The following is a 19345-nucleotide window of genomic DNA, read 5'->3' as shown; positions in this document are numbered from 1 at the left end:
TACCTCGCCGGGTCGTTGTGAGGATTGTGGGAAGAGACAGTAAGTGGGTTTACAGGGGGGAAAGGTGGAACATAACAGAACGAGAAGATTTTAAGCTTGCTGTCAATGCACACTGAACGTGACCTTCACAAAGGGACGTAAGGGAAAGAAACGATAGGGTTGCTCACTAAAAAGGTGGTCTTTTTATTATTCATTTAGAAAAAAAAATACAGAATTATAAGGACGGCTCCAAGTTAGTGCCTCCAAACTTCTCGTTTTAGAGATACAGTTTTAAATGCCACATTTCTGTGCACACGCACACACCCATACACATAGGCAAAAACAAAATCCCAGGTACATCAACATTCACTATTCAAGTCATACAAGACGGTTTAACCCTCGAAAGCCAGGGTGAGTCCCCGGTAGCTTTGTACGTATGCATGGACGTCGGCTCCCATCATGTCTCGCCGCTGGTCCTGCCTACAGGGGCTGATGGGATACGGAGTACGGCAACCTCTGCCCTCTCGTACAGGATGTTGAACGCCATCCTCCTCACCCAGTCCTGAAAGATCTTTTTCCTCCTAAAGATTTAAGAGTTCGCTCAAGTTTCAAAATCAAACCAAAGTCCGGAAAATAGCATTTTCAAATAATGAAAAACAGGAAGCTGGAAAATTGCTCTTTCAAAAGCCCTGAGAAAGTAGAAAGCCAGATGAAGGACCACATTCCAAAGGTGGACATCCTTTATCCAAAGGCCATTCTTAGGGTTTGCCAGCGATGCGTTCAGGCACTGCGTTCAAGCCAGGAGTTTTCTCACATTTCTATTACCTGCCCGAAATACAAGGAGAAAGTACGAGCGAGATGGTGTGCCTTATAACGTATTTTAATCCTCCTCCATCACCACTTTTGAGTCCTTGAGTATTTCCTGATTCCCTTGAAGGTTAGGGTCAATTTTGCATTTTTATCAGATGTTCGCATCAGAAGCCCTTATTTTTCCAAGCTAGACCGGACGGGTGTGCCTGCTCACCTAGAGGCAAATCTTATTCACTTCAGGCGAGCGGATATCTCCAAATCCCCGTAGTCCAAGGGGCAACAGAAGGAAGCAGAATTTTCGACAGGGAGTGAAAGGGACTCGCAGATAAAACCGTGTCCATGTCGTGCCACGCTTTTCATTAAAAATGTGTCCTGTTTGGGGGTTCGTCAGGTGCTGGGAAATTCCGTGCTTTCTCGGTCTATCTCTTCTGTTTCCCAGCCTTTTGACGAAAAAGACGGAGCTGGGAAGCGGACGCCTGGACTCGGCGTAAGGCTGTCTGAGTTTTCACGCCGCAAGCAGCAGAGAGAAGAGAGAAGTTTGTTCCGCACCACCCGAGTACAGAAGACAAACATGATGCAGTTCGCTCCCCCCTGGAACGTGTTGCCAATGCCCTGGGGAAGAGAAAAGGGGCTGTCAGATCCTGGAAGAAGTTCCTCTCTGCTATCAGAAACAGATGACAGGTATTTGGGGGGGGGGGGAAGCACAGAAGTAACTAGTTCCCTATAACTTCACTACATTGTCTAGAGGGGCGGGGTAAAAATCGAATAAATAAATAAAATAAAATTATAAGTAACTATGTGCAGTTCCTTTAACGGCACTACTTGTAACTATGTACAGTTCCTTTAACATCACTACTTGTAACTAACTACTTTTCACACCAAGCTTTTTACAGTTTAAAAATAATGTAACAAGAACAAGCACGATTTATTAATTCAAAAAATTAATTCTTCCAAGGCTGAGCAGAACCAAGGGGTGGGGGGATATCCCTCGTCCCATAAAGAAGCTTTTTTTCCCCCTTGGAGCTTGGAAACAGAGGTTAGAAACCCTTTGGGGGCCCAATCCGTTGCTTGAGGTTCTCCAAAGAGCACCATTGTGTTCCTCCTTCCCTTGACACTCAGTTTCAGAAAGTTAAAATACCTCTGCCAAGTTCTGGCAGGGAAATACCTAATCCGAAACAGGTGGATATCTTGGCCCCGCCCATTCACCGTTGGCTCCGCCCAGGATCAGAATGCGGCCTGCCAAAGCTTTTGAGAAGTTAGATTTGGTCCCTGGAGAAGACATAGATCAACGATCAAACATAGTAAAAGGCAACACAAAATGTCATGTGTGCAGGCAGATATTTTTTCTCTCTCCTTATCTGCTGACTTCGGGAGGATTTTCAGACGGAGCCATGGAGCCTTTCCCTGGCCGGCCGACTGGACTCACATGAAGGACCACCAAGATGGGGTTCTGAACAGCGAGAGAGCCACAGAGGGTCAGGACAAACCGGACGGTGCTCCAGATCCGGAGAAAGATGAAGATAACGGGGATCAAGACCAACTTCTTGTCTGCGACAGATGTTCTCGGGTAGAAATCCGGGGTCCTTGAGAGGAGAGGACGGTACTCGGAGAGCGCAGCGTGCTTTCAGCAGGAAGGAAGCCATAGAGCCATAGATTTAGAAGGGATCTCAAACATCATCTAGTACCTTCCCCCCCCTCCACCATCAATTCAGGAAATGCAGCTGAGTCCCCTCCCAATATGAAACCTCCAGTTCATCCCCTTCCCCCATAAACCCTGTCTTCAAACCCTTCTAAATGGCCCTGGCGTTTTCAGGAATGATTAATGATGCTTTCCCACCCTCTTGTGTCAAACTACTGTATGTTTCACCTGCTGGTTCAGTGTCATTCACAGATTTTATTCTATTTACATCCCTCCTTTCTTTGCATAAAGGAACACAAAGTGTGTGGGGGTCGGGGACCATCTTGCCGTTAGCTGTGAGGTCAGTTCCTGGTAAGGGAGACCAGCGTTTGCTGTGGCGGTGCAGCAACGCGGAGCGGATCCGGTTACCGGACTGTCACGCTCTCAGCTGCTCTCGCCCACAAATCTTGTCTCGTTCCTAGACAGGCGACAGAGCAGCTGCCAGCCCCAGATACGCCGGCCTCTCTAGCAACCCAGCAGAACAGAAAAGGGTCTAGAATTTCCTGCTGCCTGCTTCTTGCAAAGCAAGGATAATTTTAGATACGTCCGTGGCAGACATTGAGAAGATTCATGTCTGAACAGGTGGAGAGCAAGGATTCTAATAACAGGAGCTGGTGGCAGAAAACAAAGGACCAGCAAGTGGAAATAGAATATTTTTAGCCCAAGTTCTCAGAATTCTTAAAATCTTAGAACAGCAGAGCGAGAAGGGGACCTACAGATCATCACCTCCAGCCCCTGTCAAGGAGGCCCAGTGGGGAATTGAACCCTCGAACTTAGACTTTGCAGCCAGATATCTAAACCACTGAGCTATCCAGCTCATCTCAAGTAAAATGGAAATTTATCTCAGACATATAATTAGCCACTTGGTGATTTACAAATGTTTAATTCCCTATTCACCTACATGAGCTCTGTGCTCGCCACAGGTGACTACCTTACAGCTTGTGGACAAGCCGTTCCCTAACTGGGAGAAGGAATACCAACCGCTCGGTTGATGTGCTTCTTTATGAGGATATAGAAGATTGGCAGAGTCACATAGGCCAGGATTTCCCACATCTTGCCTGCGAGGAGCATCCACAGGACACGATCCTCTGCGTTGATGTCCACCCAGCACCAGCCGACAGAGACATCAGAGGCATCATAGCCGATCTTCTTCAGACTGACAGCTGCGACGGTGATAAGCAATGGGACCCCCCAGCTGGGGAAGAGAGAAACCAGGGATTAGTTAGTTTTGGCATAAAAGATTTCAGAAAAGGGATTTTAAAAATGACTACATCCACATATAACAATAATCTAAGATGATCTTTGCTAAATCATAGCTTCTCATTATGCCTGAATTCTTTCTCTGCCAATAAAAAAGGCCACGATTTTTAGCCAGCCGCAAACCACCATTAGAAGCCATGGTTAGCCTTTGGCTTACAAACTCTGATTTGTTTTAAACCATGGTTTGTTGTTGTCCTAGGCTTGTTTCCTTGCCTGCCTGCTCTGAAACAGGAGCTAAGAAAGTAACCAAGGTATTTTAGAATCTAAAGTATAAAATCTTATGTAAACATTTCCCTCCTCCATAGAAGTAGGCATACAATAACACCAAAATTACAAACTACAATATCCTTGTGAGTATTGCACCTGAACATCTCCCCAAGTATAGACTCTAAGGGAGACTCTTAGGGAAGTGTCCCTTTGACCTGGGAGTTACTGCTGTCCTTCCAGAAATGTGTTTGCGAAAAACAACCATATTTTCCCATGCAGGATGCTTATTTTAGGAGTTTTACAAGATTCGTCCCAAAGATTCGGGATAACAGATCCTAGCACAGGGTAAATGGATTCAGTGCGGAACTGCCAAGCGACAGGCAAGTTATCAAGACATTTTTAACCGCTGTCTTTTTTAGTCTCCCAAGATTCTCCACTTTGGTTGACTTTTCCAAACAGAAATAAACAAACAGATTCCGGAACCCTTTGGAAGGAGTAAAAAAGTAAGGAGTTCTGCTTTTCCTCTTCTGAGAGGTAGGGCAGATCAAAGTACGTAAAGGAGACTAGATTTGGGTGGATCCAAGATCTGCTTAGCGATAACAAGGAGAGGGTTTGTAATGACAAGCAAAATCTGGTTGGGGGGGGGAGGGAGAGAAATAAGTGCTTAGATGTTGGTCGAGACTCATTTCACTTTTAAAAGAGCTAAGCAACTACACTTGCCAGCCGACTGTACATCCAGAAAAACCTGCCAGCGTGAACGCATTGGCCTTTTTTCCCCATAGGTCTTGCGCAGAAGACCACTCCCGTTGAGGATTTAAAATCTTCCAGAAATCTGAACTCCAGGGATGATTATATGGAGGAAAGCCGCCGAGAACGCTAAGAACAGTTCCTTGTTCATCGAAAACACACCCCTTTCAACAGCTCGCACAACCGGTCTCCAACGCCAGCCCACGCATTATTTGAAGAAACGTCCATCCCAAAGTTCTGTTACCGAGCCTCCCGGCCTTTTATAGCCATGCCTGTTCCCAGCCATCCGAAGAAATTCCAGCCCTCCCGTTTGCAGCACCGAGCCATTGCCATGCAGGATTTACTTTTTGTTAACTTCGTTCCCCCCCCCAAAAGTAAAAATTCCAAGTTTCATATGTGTGTGTGTGTGTGTGTGTGTTTGCATATGCATAAATGCACATCCTCCCATGCTCTTTCCAAGAATTTTTATTCTCACCTCCACAAAAAAAGTAGGTCACAAATTATATATATTATCCCTCCTTTCTTTCAATCTGTAGCTCAAGGTGGAGTTCTCGACATTCCTCCTACTTGATCCTCAAAGCGACCTTGTGAAGGTGAAGACGGAAAGAGAAGAACTGGCCCCAGGTTACACTCAGGCAGTTTCGTATCTTCCAGAGGATCTCAGCATCCTGAGTCCCGCTCGAAACCCCTTAACTATGATCCGTTTTATTTCAAGTTACAGGGAAGACTTGAGCTAAATTCAGATGGAACAGGCAAACTGGGAAGATGGAAACACACTGGCCTTACGAATCAAAAAATCCCTGGCATTTTGAACCAGTGAGACCTGCCCCCCCGCCCCAAACCACTGCAAAATTTAGAAAAAAAAAACAAAAAAAATCGGTTTTGGTTCTCCCCACTCCAGCATTCCACAATAGAGGGGACAGGATTATGGGAGTTGTGATTCAGACTCGGGCACTAAACAAAATCAGCCAAATAGGACGGTGCCACAATGCCTTCCATGCTTAAGACGACCCCAGCGGAGTTCAAAACTCCGGTTTTCGGAGAAGCCCCTCCTTGGCAGCTGAAAATCAGCCGGATCGGTCTGATGCCTTCACAAAGCTATAAATAAACACACACCTCCGAGTCACAAGGAAAGGGTGTGTGTGTGACCCGTCTGTGGATGCCAGCTTGCAGGTGACTCTGGCCAGCTTGTCTTTCACCCTCTTGTCTCCCTGCCAGTCCCGGGAGCTTAAGGGAAAAGGTCGGAAAGCCACTGGGTGACGCCGTCCTGACCCCAGGCCTCTCTCTCGACCCCAGAGGATACTCAAACCACTTGGAGGATTTTCCACAACCGAAGTCCACGGGGGGGAGAGAAAGCAGCCTCCAGGAACAACAGAAGTTATCACTACTGCTCTCTTGTGATTTATTTCATTGATTTGTTTTTAAGCATCCTCTCCTTCCTAAGGGGGCCTCCGAGCGACGGCCCCAAGGAGCAGCTGAAAGAGAAGGAAGGCCGCGTCCCCTATGGGCCGGCGCGTCTCCGACCGGACTCGGGTTCGAGTCCTGCCAGAGCCGCAGACGGTGACCTTGGCCCAGTCACAGGTTCTCAGGCTAATTTACCGAGCAGGGCTGCGGCACCCCACATCGGTCACGCCGGGGAGGGCTTGAGGGCCGCCTCTTAAGCTTATGCCGCCTGAGGGCAGCAACTTCTTCTCCTCCCCCCCCCCGTTCGGCAGGAACCAGGATCAAAGCCCAGCCGCTGAGCTCAGCCACATCTGCAAGCCAAGGGTCACAGGGCCGGCCGCCGGGCTGATGTTTGCGCAGCCACCACAGGACAAAGTGCTCGGTGTTTATTTTTCCTTCCAGCAGGACGCAGTGCCTGCACGCTCCTGAGAGGCCCTGTGAACAAAAGGCTCTTTTCTTTCCCCCCCTCCCCGGGTGTTTTCCCCCTCCGCGCATCTCAGGTGGCCGTGCAAAAATGCAGACGCTGATGCCACTGCCTATTTTAAGCAACGGCTCAGCTGGGCTGGTTTTCGTGTCTCTAGAGTTGAGTCTGAACTGGGAATTTCTGCGTGCAACCCAGTCCAATGGATTCTTACCCCCCCCAAGTAAAAAATGGGGGTGGGGAGTTGCATCCTCCTAGTCAAACCTGGCCACTCTACTATGCCTTGAGTTCAGCCCTCCAGTTCTTGCTCAGCTGCATCTCCCATCATCCGCAGTACAGATTAACACTTATGGGAGATGTAGTCCTCTATCATCCAGAAAGTTTCACACCGCCCACTGAATATACAAACACCTGGTGGTCAATGGTTAGGCACGGTACAGATCGAGGCGGTTCAGTGGGGTGAATGTGATCCCTTTAGCATTATTTTTTTGACATTTTTAAGAGAAGAAGCTTGGAAGGATGCTTAAGACAGAAGGAAAGTTTTGAGAAGTTACTTTGGGGCGAACTATAGTTTCTAAACTACCGATAACACCGTATGAAGGAGCGACTTCCAAAAGATCCTTTCTTCAACAGCACTGCTCAGCTCATTTCTGGGGCTTCCTTGAGGGAGTCCGTCCATCTCATATTGGGGGTCTTCCTCTTTCCCTGCTGCCTTCCACCTTTCACAGAATGATGGTCTTTTTCCGGAGAATCCTGCCTTTTTCAGGAGGTGCCCAAAGTAGGGCAGCTTTAACTCTGTAGGGAAACCCCTCGACTTCAAAAGCCCGGCCTGGTTTGTCTAGCAGGAAGGGAAACCAGCCCGTGTGATATTTTAGTTCTACGAGGAACTGGAGCCACTCCCAGCTATTTCTGATTGCGAAGTTCTCAAGGCCACCGACAGACGGAGAAAGCAAGAGAGGCCGGGAGGCAAAGAGGAACAAGGTGTGACCCTGCTAGGCGGGGCAGGAGCTGAATCCCCTTTTTGTCTGGGCCCCACACCAAGCGTGCGCTTCGCCTCCCAGGCGGCGACACATCAAGCACCCAGATGCATGGATGGTCTCTCTCATATTATCTCTTATTACTTGACCTTTGTTCCGCCGAAGCTACACAATGCCCCACACCGTTGTAACTCCTCCCTGGAAGAGCAATATATATATATATGATGGACTTTAGGGGCACCGCTCTGTTTTGTTCAGACTGCCTTTCTGCCCATTTCGCAGATGAGAAACTGAGGCCAGGACGGGACTTAAAGTTCTTTGCATATATATATTTCCAACCCTGCTTCTCAAAGAACGGAAGTCCCGTCCTAGCCTCAGTTCCTCATCTGTGAAATGGGCAGGCTGACAATAAAACTATTCTTTTTTTCTTCTTCTTTAAAGAAAAAGGAGATTCTCCCCTCCTTTCCTTCTGGAAACAGAAACTGAAGACCAGAAGAAACATCAGGCCATTTCCTCTGTGTTATTTCGCTTAACTAGATCATTTTCCACTTAATTACTTTCAAAAACTGGGCAGGCGGGCAGACCAGCATGTGGCCCTCTAACATCTCACAGGATGGGCCATTTTCCTCCTGCTCGAGGTGAGAAAACCAGCTTTCCCGAGAGCAAAATGGGACATGCCACTCTGTCAAGCTGGCTCTTGGGTTGGTCTGACTGCAAGAGTCTTATTACGTTAGCTTCCTCCAGGCATTCATGCCCAGCCCCAAAGAGCTTACAATCAGATGTCAACACAGCCTCTGTTAAGCAGACAGACAAAGGGAGGGAGATTAAAAGTAAAAGATATGGACGCCAAGCCTAAGGGACATCAACAGGCATGATATATCACCCACGTAGTGGCCTCCGGATGAGTCAGGTTACAATACCCATCATCCACTCAGCCAGCGCATTTATTATTTGATGCCATAAATTAGCATATTTGCATCCTGCCTTTGTTCCAGGGAGCTCAAGGCCATGTATCTTGCACTCTTACCCTACTTTAGTACGACGACCCTAAAAGGTAGGACAGGTTCAGGGCACCTTGAGGGTTCGTCCTGTCACTTTCTACATTTAAAAAAATAAAAAAGACACTCCATCACTGCTCCCTTAAGCAGCTGAAGAAGAAGGTGATGGGATTGTGGGTGGCCAAGTCTCCAAGCCACAGGGATCAGCAAAAACAGAGAAAAGTGGGGCAGGAAGGCACCTATAAGATCAGGACAAGAGGCTTCTGCACAATGTGCTGGACCACCGGTGAAGGGGTTCGAGAAAGCATGCCTCATGTCCTGCAGGTCTCTGCCCCCCATGATCATACAATGTAGATCCTGAACTGGAAGAGAGAGGGCTTTGCGGGTGGGGGTGGATGGGTCTACCCTGAAAGCCCTTTGCTGTCTGGGGGCAGGGTCTGTGTTACAAGTGAGTCCCCCCTCTGCGGATGCTGGGCCCTGTAGTCCCAAACAAGCAGGCAGGCTGGGACTTGTCGTCCAGAGAAGCAGCTCCCCCCCTCCACGCTCTGGTGCCAGAGCCCCTGAAAAGAAATGTGTGTGCGGGAGGGGGGGGATGATGAGTGATGGGGGGGAGGTTTCAGAGGGGAGAAGAGCCACGAACCTGACCGCGTGGAAGAGGCCGAGCAGGGCGGGGCTCCCCGGCGCCCCCCGGACGATGCTCAGGTAGAGGTAGAGGGCGATGGCCACGGTCCAGAAGAAGGAGCTGGTGTTGGCGAAGGTGGAGAGGGCCCCCTGGGCCACGCAGTCCCACGAGGTGGCCCCGAAGTCCCGGAGGGCCCCGTAGAAGTAGGCGGCGGCCGAGAGGAGGTCGGCCAGCGAGAGCCAGAGCAGCAGCTGCCGCGGCCGGGTGCGCAGCTCGGGCCACCGGGCGTGGGTGCCCGCCAGCAGGACGCAGCCCAGGCCGGAGAGGGCGCTCGAGAGCAGCACCGCCAGCCGCTCCCACGGGAGGAGCGGGGTCGCGGGTGGGGGCTCCCCGGGGGCGGGAGGGGGGCTCGGGAGGAGCATCGGGCGGGGAGGGGGGGAGAGAGCAGGGGAGGGGATTTTGGGGTGGGGGGGAAGGAAAGGAAAGCCAGAGGAGGGGAAAGGGGAGGGAAAGGGGTCGTGGGGGGGGGGGGGAGAAAGCGGGGAAAGACCGGCCGCCCGGAGAAGGCGAGGCGAGGAAAGGGGCTTGGAAAGTGAAAGGAGCGGAAGGAAGGGAAGCCGATCCGAGCCGGGAGAAGGAAAGTGGGGGGCGGGGAGCGCGGGTTTGGCAAGCTATTATCACCCGTCGGTCGATTCCCTCGGGCTCCCTCCCCGGCGGATCTATCTGCGCGCGTGGAAGAGGCGAAGGGCAGCCCCCGAGGCCGCCGGGCCGGCCTCTCGCCCTCCTCCCGGGGACCCGTGGCTCCGCCTTGAGGCCAGCCCTGCCTCGCCTCGCCTCGCCTCGCCTGGCTTGGCCTGGAAGTGGAGCGCGGGTAAGGCGGGGGTGGGAGGAGCGCCGGCTCTCCCAAGCCGTGCGGGCAGGGAAGGGAAGGTCGGCCCGAGCGCGCTCCCTCGCTGCTCCTGGGCATACGCAGAGGGCGCGGCTTTGGGTGCCCAAGACGGGAGCAGGACCTACCTGGCAAGGTTGTTGTCCGGATCACATGGGGAGGACAGCCATCTCTGCCACCTCCCAAGCCCCGGAAGGAAGAGCTTTTCAACCAAAGGATGTACCAAAGCTCACATTTTTTTTTAATTCACGTGCAGAATTTGAGAAATTTCTTTTTTTAAGGATTCCAAATTCCATCATATTTCAGCTGTCCTGTCCTGGAGAACCCTTACAGTAAGCAGGCAAGCAAGCATCTTTCCAACTTCATGAAAAAGAACTGAAAACTTTTGGGGCGGAAAAAAAAAATCGAATTCGTGTTATTTCCTCTTTGGCCGCTAGGTGTCAGGATAGTTCCATCAGAAGCATTTTATCGCTACGGCTTCAAATTCAGATTTCTTCAGCAAGACGAATTTGCGCGTTTTTTTAAAAAAATCCAAACGGGTAGAATAAAATCGTTAAGTTCACACAGCCACGCAGTGGCCTTTGACTTGCTGATTCTGAAAAGACGGGTTTGGATCACAACACATTCAACCCTACTTGCGTAGAGCTATTTATTGTGTACACATGATTAAAGCATCTAAGTAACATTTAGGTATACTGTATATTTCAAAACCAATTTAACAGACAGAAACAATGTTACTTGAGCGTTGTAATGACTGGGCTTTCCTAGACTCTTTCAAAAGCTACTTTCCAAAGGGTACTTTAATGCATTTTAAAAGATTAAAACCCTAAATCAATCTCTCTCACACTCTTTTTTTTCCATAAGCAACTTTCCAACCTCTGGTCTTGTCGGATGCTAAGATGCCATTTCTTGAGTGGAGAACCTTCTGCACCAGGCATTTTCTCAAAGAAGTCCAGAGCAGGTGCAAGAGATGATGGATATAGGGGTAATCTATTTCCTTTAAATGACCACCTTTCCCCTCCCCTCTTCAGCTGTAAAGGGAAAGGATCCTTCCGGCCCAGCTGCTAGGGTGTAGCACTTCTGGGGCAGTATTCTTGCTGATTGCTTCCTTGATTCTGGTACACAACAACCAGCTAAGACACTGCCAGAGAAACACTCACAGGGGGTGGCTCCATGGCGGCAGAGAAGACCTGGACAAGTTTTCCCCTGCTCTCTCTTTCTTTCCTTCTGAAAGGTGGAAGACCTAGGAACAACCACAATGATTAAATTAAATTAATATATTGCAAAGACAGCTGGACTTTTTCCAAAAACAGGAGAGGGGGGGGACAGAGAGGACTAGAAGATTGATTCCAGGATAACCTTTGACTTCCAGATTGAGATATTTATTTATTAAATAGGGAGGCCAGGCACAAAAAGGGTTCTCGAATGCATAATAATGGCACAGGAGAGAGGATTACAGGATTTGCTCTCTGTGCAAGAGGAACTAACTGCCTGGGAATATCTCTGCTGCAAACTGTGGCATTTTTTTTAAAGAGCTCCTCCCATTCACCAGGGAATCTTGGGAAGTGTAGTTCCGGAAGCGTTGCTTGGGAGAACTCTCAGCGGCCTCCGTGAACTACAAAGCCCAGGATGCTTCTGGGAGGTACTGTAGTGGGAACTATGAAAACAGCACCACCATGACAATATGGCCAAACAAGAAAAGGTTCCATTAAGTTCACCAGGCAGGCTTGTGTCCCTGAACGATTTCCTTCACCCTAAATGACCTTCAAGAAGGAAGGGCACTTCGTTGCAGAACCTTATTAACTTTTTAAAAAAGATTTCAAAGAGAACTGACATAAGAAAAATAACTATTTGTTTAAAGTCATACATAAACAGGCCATGCTGTTGTTGTAAGGAGGGGGAATCAACATCATTGGAAACCAATTAAATCCACATCCTTGTTGCAATAGATTTTTTAAAAATACAGGTTATTTTTTCCCATACACCTGTTTCACGCATAAAATTCAAGCCCACTCCCCAAAAAAGTATTTTTCTGATAGAGGAAGGAAGGACGGAAACGAACGAAGGAGGAGGAAAAGAGAGCGTCAAGGGGAAGGAAGAAGGGAGAGGGAGAGAGAGAAATAAAAAAGGAAGAAATTTTAAAAATATATAGATAAGGAAAGGACGAGAGGAGAGAAGCAGTAGTGTTTACCTACGAATACTTTTCCCGAGCTAACACCTTCACCTCCGGGCGGGACGGCTGACAAAGGGAACCTTTCCAGGGCCTGCCAAGAGGTATGTTCTTCTTCCTCCGCTCGGTGGGTGGGTCTCCCATAAGTAAGCACTTTCGCCTGGTGGTGGACCCATGTGGGGCAGAACACACCCCACCCCTCTTGCAGGAGCCAGCCTCCTCTTCCTCCTCCCCCAGGGAGGTTCAGCCCCACCTGAAGGGAGGCCACTGGGCCAAAGGGCAGAGAAGGGAGAGGAGATGCCAGATGGCTTTTCTTTTTCTTTTTTCTTTTCTTTCTTTTTTACTTACTAAAATAATGCAAGCTGAAGGTGAAGAAGGGAGGAGAGGTGGTTTCGAGTTGAGGGGCAAAGGGCCAGCTCAGTGCGTTGTCCCTTCCGCCTGCAAAACCAGAGGCAGAATATTCAAAAATTTTAAAAGGGGAGGCTTTGTTTCAACTTCCCCTTTCCCACGACCCCATCCTTCAAAATATTAACAGCCCAGAACTTCCTCTTATTTTATTTTTTATTTTTTTGGACCACCGCCACCAGGTAACTTCTCTAGGCTACTCCTCATTGTTTTCTGTTTTTAATGCCATCCTTTAAACTTTTTCTTTAAAAAAAAAGAGGATCTTTATTTTTAACTCTTTGCAAACGGCCCTATGAGCTTATTTTAAAAGGGGGGGGAATCAATGTGAGCTAAAGAAGAAATGCCAGCTAATAGAGAGGAAAAGAAGAATGACAGCAGATTAATCTATGTCCCTGAAAGAAATAAATCTATGCCCCATAAGAGGGATGTGTCTGCGTGACATCAGTTCGATGCCATCATGATGTTAATGTCAAGATTCCGTCCCAGGGAATTCTGGGATTTGAAGTTTGACCAGGTACTGTATTCAGCATTCTTTCTTGTCATTCATGGGAGTGCACTAGAGTCCTTGAGCAGAGAAGGTTCTGTATTTTTCCTAAACTACAAACCCCAGAATTCCATTGAGCAGACGATGCATTTAAAGTGATACCGTAGCGCTATATCTCTGCAGTGCAGATGCACTCCCAGTGTTCAGGGGAGGGAGGGGTTGATAGGAGAGTGTTCACACATTTGCTCTGCTACCTTAGCCACCCGTAATCTGTTGGGGCCTGTTCTGCTCCTCTCTGCACCCAAAAAAAAGCAGATTAATCAACTAGATGGGTTAAGAAGGTGTCAGTATTTCAGGAAAGTGGCTTCACTAGTGCAGATTGAAAGAGGGGGTGGGGGTGGGGGGAAAGAGACTGAAACCTGAGGCTGGCCAGAGGTCGATTCACACCCTAAAATGCACACAGAATCTGAGTCAGACTCAGGGGGAGGAAAAAATTGCAAGGATGGTGGTGGTGGAAATCAATAAATAGAACCAGGTTGACAGAGTGACCTACTAAAAGCAGGAGAATTATGTAATGTTAAAAGTGCATCTATTCAGCTTAGTCATCCCTAAATCTTGTGTTGGAGCCGCTGAATGAGCAGTGAGGGGCCCCTTGAGTGGGCTGCAGACAGAATCTGGAAAGGTGGTTTTCGTACTACAAGCCCCAGTATGCCCTAACCAGCAGGGATACTGGCAGGGGTGTCCTCACCAAACTCGGACACGAGGTCTGTGTGAGGCCAAAGCGCTCACTCGCCAACAGGGCCGGCCCGGACGTCAGGCAGCTGGCTCAGGGAGTAAGGGCTGGAGTTGGGCAGTCATGATTTTTTTAAAAAATTATTTAAACTAAAACTCCTTGGATTTTATGAGTCCAAAGAAAGGGGGGCATTTTTAGCACTCTGAATGTAGAGCCTTGATGGGATGGGGAAGACAGACCATCATCCCACAGTGTGTATCCCTCGCACTCCTGACTCAGAGTGGTTGCCTCTTCTTAGAAAAAAAAGTGTGCTTACAGGGCCTGGGTGCCCGCCCTCAATCGAACGGGTTCTTTGCCAGCCAAACAGAGGACACACAGGAGCAGGTGGGAAAAGTCCACTTTCCTGAGGCCAGGAGTTCCAAAGGAACACAGCCCCAGACTGTGATAAGAGCTAAGGTTTAAAAAAAAGTGAAACAAACTTTTCCCCAGCCTCCTTGATACTGTCGGTTTAGGCTAAAGGATCCTGATGTCATTATGGGGTTGCAAGCTGTGTCACAAAGTTGTACCGGGCCTGTAAAACGATTCTTGATCCCTCACTTAGAGGTTAGTAATTCTATAAAGCAAGAATTTCAGTGTCTTTAAGGTGCCATCGTTTTATTTTGTCTTTTTAAATTTTATTTTATTCTTATTACTATTTTTCCTTTGGGTTTTGCCTTTGTGCGTGTGTAATGTTAATGCCTTTCCTTGTACTCTCGGCCCTTTTTAAAAAGTTTTTTTTTTTTTACAAACTTTTAGACTTCCCCGGCAAGCAGAGAGATGGCTGGAATGGCTGGAAGGTATTAGAACTGAGTGTTGTTGTTATATACAGACACAATGGATATATACAGAAGCTTTCAGTCTAGCATGACCTGAAAGAAAATGAAAAATTCAAGGAGAGGTTGGAAAAGTTACTTTTATTGACTACAGTTTCCACCATCCCCCTTAGGTACCATTGACCCTCCACTGCGCCTCAGGCGGTGCAATACATTGGGCTGCATCTGAGTTTATTATTTCCTACCCTATCCACGCCTCAAATCTTTTACTCCTCTCTTTCTCTGTGCCCTTTCTTGCTCCACTCCAGAAATTTGAAGCAGAGCTTAGAAAAAGTTCATTTAAATTTTTTTTTTCAAATAATAATGTGTGAATTATTAAACTACCTTTCGGTATATCTTTTGGTATAGTTTAGATGGTCATTAGGAACACACAACCTGTTGTTAATTTATTTGAATCCTACCACATCCATCCGTCTGCTGGCCGGAGGGGGGGGGGAGTCTGAAAGTTTGCGTCCAAAAAAAAAGTTTTTAAAAAGGGCCAAGAGTACAAGGAAAGGCATTGCCCCTCCCCTCTCCCCTCGCCCTCCCAGTTATACCTGCTGTCAGCAGATGGCCCATACCCAGAAGCAACTGGAAATGCTAACCTTAACCCTCTCCTGCTTTGTGCCCAAGCTGTCTGTTCCTTAGCACTGCTTATGTAGGCACACATTTTAGATCTATATAGCATTTTGGGGAGCTGTCGTCATTAAAAAGTAACCTTTCTAACTTCTGCTTTAATGCACAGACAGATAAGACAGTATGTATAAAATCACATACACACAAACACACTTCTTGCAAACACAGCCCGATGCAGACACACGGTTGGTTTACCTGATGGGAACAGCAAGCCCGAGGTCTCTGGATGAGAGAGGTTTGAAGTGGGGGGGAGGCTCCATCGACTGTGCTCCAAAAAACAGCCTTGGTCTCTTTCCCCCCCATCTCTCTGTCTCTTTTTCTCTCTGCCTCTCAGAGGCTGGGGACTGGACAAGCCCAGACAAGCCCGGACCAAAACACTCGTCCTAAGGTTTCCCTTCCCAGACGGTCTGCAGGGCAGGCATCAGCTGGAGGGAGATACAGTACGTCTTCCTGTGCGGAATGTGTGAGTGTTTTGAGTTACGCAGCATTCTTCATCTGAAAGGAAACAGAAGCTCGAAAAATCCAGGTTACAGAGAAATTTCCTGCGCGTATCCTCCTTCAGCCAAACACTCAGCAAGGGACTGTTTTTCTGCCTCGGTTATGCTGCAAGATCTGCACCACGATTCTGGCACCCAGTGGTAATTTTGGAGCCTGGAGAAATTACTTTCTTCTTTTAGGACGATGAGCCCTGAAGCACCTGGGCGGACATGGGGTAAACGTATGCAATTGTGTTTAAGGATTCTGAAGCTTCCTATAAAGTGTGTTCTCATTAGCAAGGCATTGGAAAAAGCCCAAAACTTACACAGAATAACATAGGGAATTAGCACGGGTTATAATAGGACTCAAATATCAAATTGAGCACTTTGTAAGGGGGCCCCCCAAAATGTCATCTGCAAAACAGCCCTTTTGCAAGCACAGCTTATGAGACAAGACGCGTGCTGCCGGTTGTCACTCCGAAGAGCAGAGTTTGATTACTGCAGGGGGAAATCAGTGTTGCTACAATGCCCCAAATCCCCCAACCCCATGATCCCTGCCTTCTGGGAGATGAAGTCTTAAGGGAACTTCTAAGATCAGATTGGAAGTTGGTAAAGATACAATACGTACATTTTGTGTTACTTCGAGAGACCCATCTCACCCATTAAAAGGCATTCCTTTAGAGCCGCACGACCTCTTCAGCTGAAATACTGATTGAAGACATGGCTGCCGCTTTCCGTGTCACACAGAACGCTTGGTGTCCTGCGGGCGAAAAGTTGGAGAGTGGGAGACAGTGGGATGTTGAAATTTCACCCAGATTTCTCAAATGTGGGGGTGGCAAATAAAATAAAATAAAAACCACCAAAAAAAACCCACATAGAATGATGCGGTCCCAAATGCGCTGAGACTGCGCAGAATAATAAACATCATTTTCTAGGAAGGAAGGAAAGATGAGAGAGATTTATTTATTTGTTTGTTTGATTTATACCCCGCCTATCTGGTCTCCTTGACCACTTTAGGCAGCTTAGATGACTAAGTGGTGACCATGACAGGAATTTAGAAAATCCGCACCAAAAAGACATTTCCCAATAAGGCACTCATTGGGTTGAACTTGGGCGGGGGGGGGGGGGAATTGCTTTTTAGACAATAGCAGGGATTCTGCCACTTTTAATTTTTAAAAAGTAATTTCTCCCCCAAAACCACAGTGCAGACTAGCATTAGGTATGAAGCAGAGAGAACCAAGCCTGTCTTTCTGCTGTACATGGTGGATGCGTGGTAGTAATCATGGCTAGAAAAAGGTAGCCCTCTGTAACACAGACAACCCAGGATGGATTCAGATACCGAATAAATCGACCCTCTGTGTCCCATGGCAGTCTACCTGTGAGGAATACAAGCCATAGGGAACCAGCCTCTTTGTGGCCTAATCACAGCCTTTCAGAGAAGGTATTCCAGGACTGGGGACTGGATGAAACCTTACGGTCTGATCTTCAGTCAGCAGTCATGTGCCATTTACACAGTATTTTGGCTAAGGGTGGTTTTGCCTTCAGTAAAGGAAAGCGGGCTTCTACTTTTCAGGGGCTCATTCTGACTAATTGGGAAAAGCCCATTTGGCAATCGAGACCAGCATACTGCAGCTATGACATCACAGACCATAAACCCTCGGTGGCCACGTCCCACACGAGCGATCTGGCCCATCGGCTGACGGGCACCTTCTTTGCTGCTTTCTACCCTTTTGGGCCAGTCATTTCTCACTTAAGTTTTCTTCCAGGTGGGAAAAAAATTAAAACCCGCATCTTGCTGACCTGCATTTTTCGTTCTTGCCAGATGCAAGAATTTCCCACATTAAAAAATGAAGGGGGGTGGGCGGAAGCACAATACAACCCTATGGTGCATGGCTTCAAAAGGTGATGTTTCAGCCCTATTCAAAAGAATTGCTAATAAAAAGTGGACATTCTAGATGGGGCACTAAAGTTACCCAGATCTGCTCAAGGGACTGTGATCTCCTCCCATAGCTGCCATCATCTTTTTCCATCTTGATAGTTTCAGAACAGGAGGGCAAGGACGTATACCTCACATGCTGAAGGCCTGCTGACAACAGCGAGAGAAGCAATCAATTGCATTTACTCTTGAGTAAAAGCCATCGCGTTCAATGGCTCTTACTCCCTAGGGAGCAGTGCTTTGTAATGCAACCTTCAGCCTGCTTCTTGAGCCAGACTGAACGGTGGCCGGGGATCAGGAGCTTTGGCCGTTCTTCGGATTTGGGTCTACAAGTGAACAGTATTAAAGCACTCGCCATGGCATGGTTCAACTGCTTCTTTAGAGACCAGAGTTGCCCCATTTCCCTTTTTTTCAACATGAACGAATGAATAAATGCCTATTCAAGTTTCTAGACCTCTTGGACAGGGAAACCTTCACAGACGGCAGCCGTGGAGTGTGTCCTAGAAAGACCTCGACTGCAGATGATGGCCTGCATTTAATTAATAAATAAATACTAATTTTCCTGCAACTCAGGTATTATTCAAAGTAGTGTGGCAGTTTCACAATACTTGAAAGGGTTGCAGTTGTGATATTAAGAAGTATGTAAATGAGTTACTGTCTGGATCTGTAGAGATAACCTTTAATACACACACACACACACACACACACACACATATCCATTTTTCCTGGAAGTCTCAAAAAGCAAACAGCACACAGTCACCCTATGCGCCTTTAGCAAGCCATAAATTTTGAAATCTAATGGAGCTCTGGGTATTATGATCACTTTTCCTGACACTAATTTCCCCCTGCAGTAATCAAACTCTGCTCTTCTGAGTGGCAACCGGCAGAACCAAGATGCCCAGGCTACAGCCGGCCAAGAGAGAAAGCAAGACATTCTTCCTTTTTTCTCAACATCAAAATGCAAGGGGGAAAAGAATTAGGTAGAACTGGCTATCAATACTTCAGTCGCATAAATTTTCCTTCTAAACCCAAACTCACATAAACTGAGAGATAAGAGATACCCTTTTATTGCCAAATCCCTTCTTAAAAGGTGAACATCACCTGCACACAGTAGTAGCCTTCAAATTATACACCACCTCAAATTCTTACAGAAGTTTCTCTCTCTTTCCCTAGGTAGGTAGGTAGGTAGGTAGGTAGGTAGGTAGGTAGGTAGGTAGGTAGGTAGGTAGGTAGGTAGGTAGGTAAGTAGGTAGGTAGGTAGGTAGGTAGGTGCAGAAATAGAGACCACACAGACAGATCTAGAAATTTATCTTTGGCTCTGTAAAGCTGCCTTGGGCGTGAGCTTTAAAAAGGCGAATAAAATAAGAAATGCATTCCCCCCCAAAATGGTGATGAGATAGAAAAATAAAAGTGAACGAGAGAGAGAGAAAAAAAGGAAATCTAATTCATTCCAAGGGTGAGCAAGTTAAGCTACTACAGTCCTTGACATTCAGATATAGGCTTGGTTGGGTTGTATTATTATTATTATTATTATTATTATTATTATTATTATTATTATTATTATTATTATTATTATTATTATTATTATTATTATTATTATTATTATTATTATTAATTAATAATAAT

The 19345-nt window shown here is 47.3% G+C and overlaps 1 protein-coding gene and 1 long non-coding RNA gene across 3 annotated transcripts; one reads left to right on the top strand and one right to left on the bottom strand.

The window, feature by feature from the left end:
- Positions 1–163: 163 nt before the first annotated feature.
- GPR157 (G protein-coupled receptor 157) lies at positions 164–10892 on the bottom strand. 2 transcript variants are annotated; one of them, XM_020781989.3, is made up of 4 exons: positions 9161–10892; positions 3449–3662; positions 2216–2410; positions 164–1401 (listed from the first exon to the last, which is right to left on the bottom strand). In XM_020781989.3, exons 1-4 carry the CDS (start codon positions 9562–9564, stop codon positions 1177–1179), a joined length of 1038 nt encoding a protein of 345 aa, XP_020637648.3. In that variant the 5' UTR covers positions 9565–10892; the 3' UTR covers positions 164–1176. The 2 variants fall into 2 exon arrangements, with proteins under 2 accessions (XP_020637648.3, XP_078235356.1); XM_078379230.1 differs by having other exon boundaries at positions 3526–3662.
- On the top strand, positions 10892–19153 carry LOC144584049 (uncharacterized). The gene is made up of 2 exons (XR_013538055.1): positions 10892–11013; positions 15642–19153. It is a non-coding gene; the product is annotated as an uncharacterized LOC144584049 (long non-coding RNA).
- Positions 19154–19345: the final 192 nt, after the last annotated feature.

Source organism: Pogona vitticeps, chromosome 7 (assembly GCF_051106095.1).
Source record: "Pogona vitticeps strain Pit_001003342236 chromosome 7, PviZW2.1, whole genome shotgun sequence".
Lineage (NCBI taxonomy): Eukaryota > Metazoa > Chordata > Lepidosauria > Squamata > Agamidae > Pogona > Pogona vitticeps.
This window is presented reverse-complemented; position numbering and strand designations above follow the sequence as displayed.